This window comes from Leopardus geoffroyi, chromosome D4 (genome assembly GCF_018350155.1).
Source record: "Leopardus geoffroyi isolate Oge1 chromosome D4, O.geoffroyi_Oge1_pat1.0, whole genome shotgun sequence".
Taxonomy (NCBI): domain Eukaryota; kingdom Metazoa; phylum Chordata; class Mammalia; order Carnivora; family Felidae; genus Leopardus; species Leopardus geoffroyi.
The window spans coordinates 55815627-55829941 of record NC_059342.1 but is presented as its reverse complement, the minus strand read 5'-3'; the positions used below and the strand labels follow the sequence as shown (position 1 = coordinate 55829941).

The window sequence follows — 14315 nt, the reverse complement described above, 5'->3', positions numbered from 1 at the left end:
CCCCTAAAGCTCCTCCCCGCCCCCCACCTTCCTCCCCAGCTTCCCGCAGCCCCGCGTCCTCACCAGGCTCCCCAGGCAAGCCGCTGGGGGCGGCCGCCCACACCTCGGGCGGTCTCAGGGCTCAGCGGGAGGGGCCGCCGGGAGGGGCTGCCGGGAGGGCGTGGCGAGAGCCTCCGGCTCCTATAAAGGGCGCCACCCGGCGCTCGGGGCCACAGCCACCGCCCGGCCGTCCTCCCGCCGCCCGCACCGCCGCCGCCCGCACCGCCGCCACTCCCGCCATGGGTCGACAGAAGGAGCTGGTGTCCCGCTGCGGGGAGATGCTCCACATCCGCTACCGGCTGCTTCGCCAGGCTCTGGCTGAGTGCCTGGGGACCCTCATCCTCGTGGTGAGTGGAGGGGCCCGGAGAAGCCCTTCTCTCTCCAGCCCCCGCGCTCCCTGACCCCTCTGTTCACGGGAGGGGCTGCTTTTCGAGACAGCCCGACCCCTCTCCCAGCTCTGCTCCCCACCTTGACCCCTTCCTGAGTGCTCTTCCCCCACAGCTCTAACCCCGTCTGTGACAGCTCTGACTTGCCAGAGTGCCACCTGTTACTCCCACTGACGGCTCTGATCCTTTACCCTCTCACCAGTGCCCCAACCCACAGGCTGGGGGCAGCAGTCACCCCTGCAGTCTGAGACCTCCAGCGTCTTCTGGCTCTCACTTTCCCCAGTTCCCAGAGTCCCAGCTCTGGGAGGCAGTGGAGGCATTGGCAAATGGACCCTTATTAGATTATTTGGGTCCTGGATATCTGGCCCCTAATGAATAATTAAGCTTCAGAAAGTCCAAAAGTTCCCCGATGCAAGGACAGTTTTCCACGGGTGGGGGCAGAGGGCGGAAGGCACACAGGGTGCAAACAGCAGAATTGGAAGAAAGAAGGATCCTGAAGATACGAGGCTGTGGAAGGCAGCTGGGCCCTGGGCACAGAGGACAGGATGTCGCTAAAGTTGCTCCCCTTGTGCTGAGTGGCTCCCAGACTCTGTCAGTCACCCAGACACATGCTGTCATCTTCTGTGCCAAAACACCGAGTTACTCCCCAGCCTCTAACAGCCTCTGAGTTAGTTTGTGGGTTCTCTGGGTAGGCCACTTCCCCTGCCTGGGTTACTCCTCGGTCAGTTCACTCCTTGGTTACACCAGTTTCGTCCCTAGCTTGTTCCTGGGTGACTTTGTTTGCATTTCTTGGGTCTGACAGGCACACACCACTCAAGGTCTCCATTTCCTGTCCCAGCTACTCTCTGATTTTCAGCCTTTCACGTGGTTACACCTGTTTTCTCCTGGGTTACTTCTGGGTTCAGTTGCTTCATTGCAGTGGATAGGTTCTTCCGTTCCTGCCCCAGCCCCCACTGTAGGTGATGCACACCAGCCAGCCCCCTGTAGACTAGGAAGCTTAACTAGAGGCAAGTAGGGCTGGGGTGGCCCACCTCAAATGGGTGATGGTGGTAGAATGGGTGCCATGGGGAGAAAACTTCTTAGACTCACCTCTGGCTTCCAGGAATAGCAAGGGAGGAGCCAGATGGGGCACTTTATCCACAGCCCCTCACAAGACTAGTGGCCCTACCCGTCATCTCCATCCCTTGTCTCCCTGTGCCAAGAAGGGAAGAGGGGCAGGTGTTTTTCACCCTCTTGCCCCAGAGCCTAGTGTCCCTCACTGCTTATCTGATTTATGGTCCAGCCCCCTGTTCGAGAGATGCCAGCGCAGGGGAGGTTGTCTCCTACGTTCACAGAGGGGCCTCTCCATCCCCTCCCACATCTCAGTTTGCCTCTGCCACAAAGGAGCAGTCAGACCTTGCACTGAGCCCCAGGATCATTTGGTTTATCCCCAACCACAAAAAGAGGGTGTTACTTTTGTGAAGGCTTTCAGGCTCAGGTGAGTGTAAGGCATCTGATGTCAGTGAAAAAGCAGAACCTCAATGGCTGCCTGAGGAGGAGGGCTAGGCCCGGGAGATCGGTGAGTGGTGGAGAAGGGCTTGCCTACATACCCCTGGGAGTTGGGGACCTAGAGCCTGCAGTGGCAGGATCAGGGCTGGCCTTTGAGTGAGGGGAGCCCCTTTCTCTGGGGTACAAATCGAGGTGGGGAGTGAGGGAGAAGGAGGGGGAGGAAGAGGAAGATTAGCCCCAAGGTGGTGGAACTGGCTCTGACAGCTTTTCCCTCCAAGGTCTCCTGGGATGAAGCCAGGTTTGGGCCTCAGGCAGGAAAGGAGCTGAGGCCAGGGCCTGCCAGGCAGGGCAGCGTGCCCCAGACCCCTATGTGCCTCCTTCCCCCCCCCCCCCCCCCCCCCCCCCCCCGACATACTCACAATCTCTGATCTTTGCTCTCACCTGCCTACACACCTTTGCCCCGCATCACTCCGCTGGCTTCCTCACTATCTCTTGGTCTTTCTGAGGGATGATAATCAAAATGCTTAACAACCCAGTACAACAGGATGCTGACCTGTCAGAATGGACAAGGGCTCTTAGCACAAGTCTTGGAAACTGCCCCCTGGGTAGACATAAAACTTTTAGTTATGGGGAGGTAGAAGAGGAGACCCAGGGCAGGGTCTGAGCAGCTTTGGGGGACACTATGGGAGCTCAGGGTGATAGTTCTTTACAGCTGGCACAGAAACATTTTTACATTTGAACAAGAGGAATAGGATGTTCTGTATTTGCAGGACATCAGGGACTTTAGTCCTCTTGAATTCCTCCATCCCTGTCAGAAAGCTTAGAGCCAGTCTCTCCACTTGCACTGCTGAGTCCTGGGTCGCGGCTAGAGAGAGAGGCCACTCAGACCTTTGTCTTCAGGACCTCCACATCTATGTAGGGAACCTGGATTCCTGAGGTCAGGTCAGGGAAGGTGGGGAGAGGAGACTCTGGGACAGGAACAGGGGCAGGGGCAGGGGCTCTGACATTCCAGATCCAGAAGCAGACTCAGCCTAACTTCTGGCCTCCTCCCTATTTCTGTGTGGGCACTGCCCGCCCCCTGCCCAACTCCCATCCAGCTCTTCTCTGGGGCAAGGAAGGAGGCAAGTGTGGGGGTGGGGCGGTGGGAGGATGAGTGAGAGCCTTCCCACTTTGTGGGCCAGACCTGAAGGGCTGGAGGACAAACTATGCTAAGGTAAAAGCTGTTCCCTTACACCTCACTCCTACTGAGATTCCAGAAAAATCAGAGAAGATGGTCCAGCCATCTTCTGGGCTCCCTGTCATTGACTCTGCTTGCAGTCCCTTCCATAGGGCCCTGTTAGAGTTTGGGCATTGTGGGTGGGAGGGCATGTCTGCTTCTTCTTCAGGGTGCAGTTGCAGCAGGAGGGGGTTGGGTTGGATCCCCCCAGGAATGGCTTCCTGTTCTGACGACTGCAGGTGGAGGTTGCTGGATTTACTCCTTCCTTCTGGAGTGAGAGTTGCTGGGCCTCACTCTCGCTGCCTGGTTCTATTTCCTGATACAGATGTTTGGCTGTGGCTCCGTGGCCCAGGTGGTGCTCAGCCGGGGCACCCACGGTGGTTTCCTCACCATCAACCTAGCCTTTGGCTTCGCTGTCACCCTGGGCATCCTTGTTGCTGGCCAGGTCTCTGGTAAGGCCTTGCTCCACCTTCAGTCATTACCTTCAAGGGCATTCCCCAGGGTGCCCAACTGGGGAATGAGGTGGTGGGGGCCATTCTCAAGGGCAGGGAATAGCCGTGGCCTCAGCTTTGAGCCCTTTAAAGTGGAGAGTGGAGAAGGAACTTGACACTTTGAACCTCTGACTCTCACCTTGGAATCAGATTATCAGTGTTGGCCTGTTACATAGTCCAACTCACCATCCAGTACAAGAAACCCTTCTCTGCATCCCTGCCCCCTAAGGCCAAAGAAGGGGAATATGGAGGTTAGAGATCCTGGGATCCCCAACTGTGGGAGGTTACAGTGACTAATAGGTCCCATCTCCTCTCTTCCCAGGGGCCCACCTGAACCCTGCTGTGACCTTTGCCATGTGTTTCTTGGCACGTGAGCCCTGGATCAAGCTGCCCATCTATGCCTTGGCTCAGACACTGGGAGCCTTCTTGGGTGCTGGAATTGTTTTTGGGCTGTATTATGGTGAGCATTCCCCACCCTGCCATCCTCCACTACCTCCCTTTCTCTGCTTGGGACCTCCTGGCACCAGGCCTTTTGATGACAGACAGCTGGGGCCTGCCCAGGCCCCGAGTTTATGACTCACTCATTCACTGCACAGGACCAAGGTTGGGGGCACAAGGTGAAAGAAAGAAACAAGTTGGGCAACAGAGTCTCAGGCCATCCACCACCTCGCTGCCCCCCCCCCCCCGCCCCTGCCACCCTTCCATAGACTCCTGAGTAATACAGCAGTGATGTGCTGCTGCTCACCTGCGATCCCCCAGAAGGGTGGGCCTGACCTGAGAGAGGAGAGCCGGGTAAGCCTCTGCCCTCACCCACTCTGGGTCTAATCTTTCACCAGATGCAATCTGGGACTTCGCCAAGAATGAGCTTGTAGTCTCGGGCCCCAATGGCACAGCTGGCATCTTTGCTACCTACCCCTCTGGACACTTGGACATGGTCAATGGATTCTTCGACCAGGTATGGGCTGGGGACTCATTAGGGGAACACAGAGAGGAGGACCAAGCTGCTCTGAGCATCTCATGGGGGGCTGGGGGACAGGACTCCTTGTTTATAGCAGGGTTGTCTCAATGTGTGGGGACACTGACACCAGAATCATGGTGATAGGTACTTATAAAACATGCAGATTCCTAGGAATCTTCATTTTCAGCTAGTTCCCCAGGGGCCAGCACCACTGCTGGAGAGAAGTGAACTTGGGAAGTGTTAAGGCTCCAGGAGCCCAAGGACAGAGGAGGGACCAGAGGGTAGGGTAGGAACAGCTCCTCATCCTGTCCTCTCCATTCCCCAGTTCATTGGCACAGCATCCCTCATCGTGTGTGTGCTGGCCATTGTTGACCCCTACAACAACCCTGTCCCCCGTGGCCTGGAGGCCTTCACCGTGGGCCTGGTGGTCCTCGTTATCGGCACTTCCATGGGTTTCAACTCTGGCTATGCTGTCAATCCCGCCCGGGACTTCGGCCCTCGCCTTTTCACCGCCATTGCTGGCTGGGGCTCTGAAGTCTTCACGTGAGTGCAGCCCCCTCCACCCAGCCTGTCCCAGCCTGCCTCCCCTTTGCCGCCCCACCCTCCCCTGACCACATGTGTCTGTCCCTAGGACTGGCCGACACTGGTGGTGGGTGCCCATCGTCTCTCCTCTCCTGGGCTCCATTGCGGGAGTCTTTGTGTATCAGCTCATGATCGGCTGCCACCTGGAGCAGCCTGCACCCTCCACTGAGCAGGAGAATGTGAAGCTGGCCCATGTGAAGCACAAGGAGCAGATCTGAGTGGCCAGGGGCCACCTCCCCACCCTCTCTTGAGCAGCCACAGACTGTGCAGGGGCTGCTCCCTGGAAGCCTTTGTGGTCCCCCTCCCGGACTAAGAAACTCCGTCTACTCCCCCCCGCAGTGGGACGGCCTTCTTCAGGATTCCCCACTGGACCCTGCCCAAACAGGACCTTAGGACACTGTCTTTAAGCTGTTTTGGGACAGGGAGTAGGGCCAACATATCTCTTTGTCTCCCCAAAAGTGAGAATAGGCAGCTGGTGTTTGAGTGTGTGTGTGTATGTGTGTGTGTGTGTGTGTGTGTGTGTGTGTGTGTGTGGTTTCCTAGATATCAGGGCAAGGGACCAAGTGGAAAGGATTCTAGCTGTGGGGGGAGCCTAGGGAAAGGTCCATCTGTGGTATGTCCCCTCTGTGAGTGAGGAAAGTGCCAGGGGTCTGCATGTTTTGGGGGCTCCATGTCGAGGAGGGTCCAGATATGTGTTTCTGAGTGTGTGTGTGTATGTGTGTGTGTGTGTGTGTGCACGCGCGTGCACCCTTTTTCTAGCAGGGGGTTTCTACAGGCTTTGGGGGAGGTAGGGTGGGAATATGGAGGTAGGACCAGGAGGAGGAGACCCCAGCCCAGGTGTGGAGCTCTGGCTGTACATAAGTAGGAGCAGAGAACGTATTTCTGTCATAATGTAGGCATGTGTGGTGGTGGGGTGAAGTCCAGGTATAAGTTTCATGTTTTTTGGTTTTTTAAAAAATATACATAGTAGATGTTACAGTTTTAAGGATGGGGGTTGGGAGACTCTACTTAAAATAGGGTCTTCACCCCTTTAATTCTCCACTCAACACATGTACTCTTTTGCCTTTTATATATATATATATATATATAAAAAACAATAAAATGTGTGCCTAAAACTGCCAATTGTGGAAATTTCTCTCTGTTTTCTCTGCTGTTGTCCTGGGGCCAGCTAAGGAGCTTCATTGTGTCCAACCACAAATACCCAGAGTGCCCAGCCGGGCCAGGGCACCCTAGGGGCAGTACTCGGGCCCTGCTTGAGGGGCAAGAGTAAGTCCCACAGACAGGTGAGTGAGCCTCTTCACCAAGCTTCTCAGCTTGAACTCAGTGGCCCCACACTTTCTCCCAAGCTTCCATCTTCCTACACAATGAGTGGCATCTTCTTCCTGATCCCTGCACCCACACATCATCCCAGGAAGGCAGGCTTGAACCTGGCCTAGGAAAGAACTTTCTCCCAGGCAGAGCTGCCCAAAGGGGAGGATTGCTATTCAAGAAGTAGTGAGCTCCCTGTTGCTGGAGGAGGCCAATCAGACTAGTCACCTGTATAGTCCTCTATAGCTCTCAGCTGTTTAGGCTCTGTTACCTCCACCCAGACCTTGGCCACAGCCCCCTTAGCAGCCTCCCTGCCTCCAGGCTGGCCTCAGCCAGACTATACAGGACCACAGGGATCTTTCTGGCACCACTGTTAAAAGAGGGCTTCTTTCCAAGGCTCTGCCCGATAATTCAGACACAATCCCAAACCCTCCCTCCTGCACTCAGCTTCCCCAGGACCTGGCCCACGGTCCCTTCCTATGCCCTCATAGTGCTCCCCTCACAGTGCTGCATCACCCCAGACTACTTTGTGTACTTCTGCGCCTTCCTACCTTTGGACCCTTGCTCCAAAGTGCTCATTCACTGAAATCCTCCTGGTCTTCTCTAAGTGTCTTCTCTAGAAAGTCACCCCTGCTCTTCCCCACCCTTCCACCATCTTCTGCAGTTAGTTGTCTGAACCCAGGACTGCATTCATCCCTGTCTCCCTCCGCTCTTCTCACTTCTTCAGTCTGAGACACCTCCATTGTCCGTAAGCCTGGGGTTGGACCGATGCTGGTGTCCTGACTGCCCAGAGAGGCAATGGACTTGGCACACCTGAGCCCAGGAAGCTCTGTCAAGAAATCATGTGCCCCTTCTCACCTTCTACTTCTCACCTTCTACTTCCCTGCCTCACCAGATCCTCCTCAGGTTTCACTGGGAATAAAAGGGAAGGCGGGCCCCAAGCCTAGCCCTCCTGCAGAGTTAACCCCAGGGCAGCCAGAGGATCCCTGGGTCTGGCAGGAGAAATGTGGTCTTTAGAGATTGAGCTGGTGCTCCCCAGCCACCTCATAGTTGAGGAGACCATGGCCCAGAGAGGGTGGGTGGCAAATGCAGGGTCACACAGCCAGGACTCTGGGGAGGTGGGGGTAGAAGGCTGGTCCATCTCAGGTCTCCAACCCCTCCTTGTCCCCAGCTCCCAAGAGGTGTGTCTGGAATGTTGGAGAGACCTGAGCCAGAGGGAGTGTCCCCTTCCCAGGCCCTCTGGGGAGGAAGGGCCAGACTTGGGAGGGGAATGTGACTTCAGAGTTTCATTCCAGCTACACCAGTCCTACCTCTGGTGCCCCCACCCTGCTGTCCTCCCCAGCATGCCCAATGCCTTCTGTCATCCCTTCCTCTCAAATTCTGTAGCTGATCCTGACCAGTCAGCCAGGGGCTGGGGGGAGGTCTTTTGGTGCAGTGGTTAAAGAGAAGTCAAGCCTGGATTCCAGGCCCAGCTTGGCCTCTTTCTAGCTGTGTGACTTTGGGGTGGTCATTTTTCTTTCCCTGAACCTCAGTTTCCTCAATTGTGAATTGGGAGATATTGAGAGGAAGAGGTAGTAGAAGATAATTCATGAAAAGGACTTAGCATAGTGACCAGCAGATGGTAAATAGTCAATAAATGTCACCTTATGATTTTTTCCTGCAGAATTGGAGAGGAGGGGATGGTGGTTGTGGAGAGGTGCTGAAGGCTGTTTTTTTTTTAAGGTCATTGAATTCCACATCCTCTTCCGCTTCAGATTCCTTCCATGGAATTTGAATTTCCTGAAGACGGGGAGGAGGAGTCAGGGTGATGGCTTGCTGTGACCTGACTTGAGGAGGCTTTTGGAGAGAGATAGAAGAGAAACACAAGAGGGTTACATGTACAGGTGTAGAGGGCAGAGGAGTGGGCAGCCTAGGGACCGTGTTGGATGGAGGGTCAGACCTCTTGAGAAAGGTTCAGGCCTGGCCAGGCAAGGAGCAGTGAATGAAGGCAGGGTCTGGTAGGGACATGAACCAAGCAGCAGCATGTGACCCCTCCAGGGGCTGGAGGGAAGCTTCCCACCTCCCTACTCATGTCCAGGCTATGCCTCCCATTAGTAGCTGTGGCTGATAGCAAGTTCTAAAAAGAAATGTTTTCATCTTCTTTAGGTAAGTATCTTTTTTTTTTTTTAATTTTTGAATTAAATTAAATTATTTTTTTTTCCCTTTAGGGAAGTATCTTAATCCACTTTACAGGGTGTGCTTGGAGGTGCCATGTGGGAGGGTAGATAGATCCCACACCTCAGCTCTGTCCTTCCTGAGTCCAGTCCGCTCCACAGCTCACTTTGGAGGAGCCCATGTTTCTATAAAGTTTTGACTTGTTTGGACTGAAATTAGCCTCCCTGAAACCTGAGCTTGGTTCCTGTTTCCTTGTGTGCTTGCCTCTGAGTGTATGCACACATGCAAGTGTGCATTTCTCAGTGTTCCTGGGAGTGGCTGTCTTTCTCTTTCAGTATGTCTTATGTCTCTGTGGGTCTGTGCCTCTGGCCAACCAGGTCTCTGTCCCTTTCTGTGTTTCTGTCACTGCCTGACTCTTTGTGGCTGGATCTTTCTTTGTGTATTTCTAACTGTACATCTGGTATACCTCAGAGTCCATCTCTGCTTGTACCTAAGAGTGACTCTCCTGCTAGCCCAATCGGCTCGTCTTACCCCAGGGCATGCCTCCTCCTTAATTCCTGGTAATGAGCTCCCTCCTTCTTGCTAACTCTTTCCCCTTGATTTTGTTTGTCTGAAAACCTGGGTGGGGCTCCCCCTAGGCTTGGGGAAGCATGGGTGGGGCAGAGTTGGGTGGGGTGGGAAGGGGAGAGGAGGAACTACTCCACCCCATACAGAGACCCCAGAGGCCAGAAATGCCCTTGATCTCCTCAGGAAGGGTCTGTGAAGATACTGGCCTAGGCAGGGCCCTGCACCTCCTCACTGAGGAGGGAACCTGTCCTGAGATGGGTTTCTGCGTTGTGGGCCAGGGAATACTGGCAAAGGGAGCAGAGACTAAGGCACTGGGGCCCTCAAGGAGACTGAAGGGAGCTCATCACAAAATATCTCTGAGTCCTAAGTGGGCAGCAAGTGGGGGTGGCCTCCTCAGGGACTCAGCATCTCCATGCCTGGGGCCTCTGTCTTTGATGCCAGGTTTCTTTGAATAAGGGAGAGTGTGGCAGTGGGAACAGAAGCTCTTTCTGGTCTGGGCACCTTGGCTTTCCCAGAGTGGCACCTATCTTCTCTTTGTGTAAAGGGGAAACTGAGACTCAGAGTCTCACTCAGGACCACAGAACAATGCAGCACAGTCTGCATTACAACCCAGTCTCCTGTCCCCAACCTAGCTCCCCGCAACCCCTTTCCAGACAGCACTTTGCGACATCTCAGGGAGCAAGGCTCTGGGTCCAGACAACCAGCCCTTCCCACACGGGGCCTTAGGCATATGGAGGAGGTCTCCATTTTCTCCAGATCCAATCTCTGGCCTGCTCTGTGCCTCAGGAGGCTAATATCTATGGGCTGCATCACCTGAGCCCTCTTGCCCCTGTCTTGCCTTGGCTTTGGCAAGCAGGAGGCACAGGCAGGAAATCAGAGGGCAGGGATGGGGTGGGGTGGAAGGCCAGGGTACTCATGCCTTTCCCAGGGCTTTCACTGCATCCCAGTAACACTGCTCTCTTCTGCTGCCTGCTGTTAGTCAGTCCCAGGCTACCCCTTGTTGGTCCCTGTGACCCTGACTCTGCCTCTGTAGTCCCTTCACAAGCTCCACTTTAGTGAAGCCCTCTGAGGATATATTGTTCCTGCTGGATCCCTGACAGATTTCATCTTTCTGCTCTTTTGTTTCTTCATCTGTAAAATGGGCATAGTAACAGTACTTCACTGGGTTGCACAAAGTGAGGATTAAGTGAGTTAACAGATATACAGAATGGTGCCAGATGCTGCAGTAAATGATACAAAATATAGAATAATGTTATTATTACTGTTATTGCCATACTCCCTTGTGAGCTCCTTGTGTACTATTGGGAGGGAAAATATGAAGCCAAACCAGGCTTGGATGACTCTGCAAGGCCATCTCCTCCAGCTCCAGGCTGCTTGGAGCTTCTGTGGGGCCTTGGTCAGCCTGGGAGTCTAGTCCCAGTCCTTCTGACTCACATGGACCCAGCTTTCCCTGAGAAGACTAGGGTGAGGGGAGATGAAAGCCAGAGCTCCCTTCCCACCCTGGCTCTTCTCCAGAAAACTCAGGCTCCTGAGAAAGAAAGAAGTGGCTACTCCACCATCTCGTGGGATTTCAAGGAGCTGGGAGGGTTTGAGAATGGTCATAGTGATGAATTAGGGGTTGAGAGGGTAGTGTGTATGGGGTGAGGGGAGAGAGGTTGAAGGCAGAGGCAAAAATCCCAATTTGCGTTTCCTAATCTTGTCTCACTGCCTTATCAGAAAGTCCTTCCTCAAGTCTCACTACCATCTAGCTTCAGCTCTTCAAGAATGGGGTAGACTAGGACAATTAGCGTGGCCCTGGCAGCCTTTTCCAGCTCTTACCAGCACCCTGGGAGTTCCAGCAGCTTTGGGAATAGGGAAAAGATCCTTGCATATGGTCAAATCACAGGAGGCCAGAGGTGGGCGGTGGGGTGGGGGGACACAAATGGGGAGGTCTTATGAAAAGCCAAGGTTGCCAGTGGGATGAGGTTATGAGCAGGCTGAAAACTGACTCACCTGATCCCTTTCAGGGTCCTTTCCCTTGACCACCTTGGCCATGCCTTCATTTCAGAGTGAGGTAACGTGTGCTGTGGAGAAGAGGTAAGTGTTACCTTTCCCATATCTAGAGCTCTCTGGGGACAAAGCCTGAAACCAGATTTAATCACTCTGACCAGCTTTTCCAATCTCTTGCTCTGAGAAGTCATTCTGGTGTATTCCCACTATCCTCCAGCCTCTGCTTTTTTCTGGAAACCTCTGTGACAAGTGGTGGGCCTTTGCCAGCTTCCTCACTGCTCTCAGAGCCAAGAAGGTGTGCCTGGGAGAGGCTGGGTGAGGGGAGAGAGAACTCTGGGAGCTCTGATAATCATCTGGATATGGTCCACCTCTTGTCTCCACGGAGATGCCCCCCAAAGCCAAGGAGGCACCTGGAACGTCCTGCTCACTGCCCTCATCCTTTGCCTCTCTGCTCAGGGTCACTGCCAGGGCCTGGCCGGAAATGGGCTGAGGGAGGGGGGAGGTGGCCTGGCATAAGCAGGGAGGCTGTCTGCTGGTTACAGGGAGCTCTTTCCCAGTAGATCCTTAGTTCCATGTCTGGGGTGGAAAGGAGAGAGTGACCCTGGCCTGTGGACAAAGTCTTCCCTTTATCCGACAAAGGGTGTATAGCTTTGAGCCACTTTTGTTCCTTAGATGCACACATGTGCCCACATACACATGAAGGTGTGTCTGCTGTGACAGGTGAAGATGGTGCGAGTGTGTTTATGCTCCTCCAAACAAATTTACACTCTCATGCACTCACTGACTGCCCCCCCCACGCACACACTCCATACTCAACCCATCTATACCCATGCATGCACACTCATACTCTGACACTGATTTACACCCACATACTCAGATGCCCAAACACACTTAGATACACTTATGTGCACTCACGTATGCCCATAATCAAATGGACACACACGTCTATACTCCATGTCCTTACACATACACACACTCTCAGAGTCATGCACGCTCAAGAACTTGTTGACACCTTCAGGTGCACTCACTCTTGAACACACACTTACCTAATACTCATACTCAAATACACTGCTACTCGCCGGTTACTAGAAGCCACATATCTGTGGGCGAGGGAAACAAAAGGCAAACGATACCTGACAGGCTGGAAGTGGGGGGAGGGGGGAAGTGCAGAGACAGGGGATGAAGAGATGGGGGTCACAGGATGTGTCGTTGGCCCGGATGTAGGGTTGGGAAGCCTTTAGGTTTTGAGGCCACAACCTAGATTTTCAGAGCAAGGGGTCAGGAAGCAGGAAGTTTAAAGAATGTGATGGAGAGTCCCAGTGACTGGGCCAGGTACCCAGGAGTTGTTGACAGACACTGAATAAGAGAACAGCAGGATTGACTAAAACTCCCCATTTCCAACTACTAGAGCTGCTTTTCTGTCTCACAGGAGTTTAGAATCCCAGACAACCAGACAGTGAGGGCCATCTCACCCTTTGGAGTCAATAGGTCCTCATCCTCACTGCCATTCTATGCAGCAGGAGGCTGAGTCTAGTTATAAAAGCTAGCTCCTAATACATTGCAATATGACTCAAATCCAAGTGAATGGCGCAAATCTACTGGATAAGGCAACAGCCAATCCAGGCCTGGGTTCCCAGTCTCAGGGTGCAACTTCTTCCCTTTTTTTTTTTGTTTTTTAACAAACTTTATTTATTTATTTTTTAAGTAAGCTCTATGCCCAACATGGGGCTTCAACTCACAACCCCAAGATCAAGAGTCACATGCTGTGACTGGTGAAGCCATTCACCCCTTAGCTTCTAACTCCAGAGACACTTAACTGCAGAGAGAAACTGCAGCATGCCCATCTGCCAGGGGATAAACAGAAAGTGACTAAGCTCTGGGCTGTCCTAGAGATTTGGACCCAGCCAGGAAAGAGGGGAACCTGTAGAGGTCTCTGGAGGCATGCAGGATCAGGGCGACCAGTAGAAGAAACTCTGCAAAAGGGCTCCTGGAACAGTCTCGCATGTAAAGTAGTATCCCCCCTGGTCTCTCTGCCAGAGGACTTGCGTCTATTTCATTCATTTGTTTGTTTATTCTTTCATCAAATGATTACTGAGGATCTTTTTTATGCCAGGGTGTGGTAGGTGCCAGGAATATTATAATGAGCGAGATGTATGCATATAGTATCAGGTAGGAAGCATCCAGATGCAAAAAAGTGGAATTCTGACTCAAAGTGGCTTAGGTAACGATGGTACTGCATTGGCTTACAGAACTGAAAAATCAGAGGAAAACTTCAGATGAGTCTTAATCTAGCACCACGTCCTTTCTGTCTCTCCTCTCTTTCCTCCATAGTGTCAGCCTCCTCCTAAGCCTAAATCCTCTTGTAGCTCCAAGATCCCTGGCAGTTGCTCCAACTTCCATGCTTTTCATTGATGTCCAGCAAAGAAGAGGGAGTGTCTCTGTGACAGCAATCCCAGCAAAGAGGGTGCCTTCTTATGAGACCATGTTGGTCACATGCCCACCTCTGGGGCATGAGGATGGCCTGATCTGATTGGATTAACCTAAGTCACCTGTTTCATCTCTAGCCTCAAGGGAGCTATCAGGGCCATCTGTATAAAATGGATTCCCAAAGAGACACTGAGGACTGTTAGGAAAGGGGGAGCTGGGACCTACCAAATGGTTCCTGTCATCATGGAACTTGAAGCCTAATTAGTGGAGGAGACTACAAATACAATCAATCAAAGGAAAGTTGGAATTGGGACATTTTACCAGAACAAAACACCTTTACAGGACTGGCTACATCACTTGTTGGGGCCTAGTGAAAAATGAAAATGCAGGGCTTCTTATTAAAAAATTATTTAGAATTTCAACACAGCAACAGTATTAAATTAAGCATGGGGCCTCTGTAGTGCCATATAGCCTTAAAAAGCCCCTAAGGCCATCTGCCCATAAATTCAGCCCTGTATCCCTATAGTGAGACCTGAAGGATGAGAAGGGGTTAGCCAGGTGGGGTACTCCAGGTAGAGGTAACAGCTTGTGCAAAGGCCTGGTGGCAGGAGATCAAGTGTTTGAGAAAAGCTGGAAGGAATTCAGTGTGGCTGGAGCTTAGAGTACCAGATGAGACTGGGAAGGTGGGTGAGGCCTGATCAGAGAGTATC

At 53.1% G+C, this 14315-nt stretch overlaps 1 protein-coding gene across 1 annotated transcript; it reads left to right on the top strand.

The window, feature by feature from the left end:
- The first annotated feature begins 201 nt into the window (after positions 1 to 201).
- AQP3 (aquaporin 3 (Gill blood group)) lies at positions 202 to 6282 on the top strand. The gene is made up of 6 exons (XM_045468278.1): positions 202 to 386; positions 3455 to 3581; positions 3943 to 4080; positions 4457 to 4575; positions 4904 to 5121; positions 5210 to 6282. The coding sequence occupies exons 1-6, from the start codon at positions 279 to 281 to the stop codon at positions 5376 to 5378; spliced, it is 879 nt and encodes a 292-aa protein (XP_045324234.1). The 5' UTR covers positions 202 to 278; the 3' UTR covers positions 5379 to 6282.
- The last annotated feature ends 8033 nt before the right edge of the window (positions 6283 to 14315 follow it).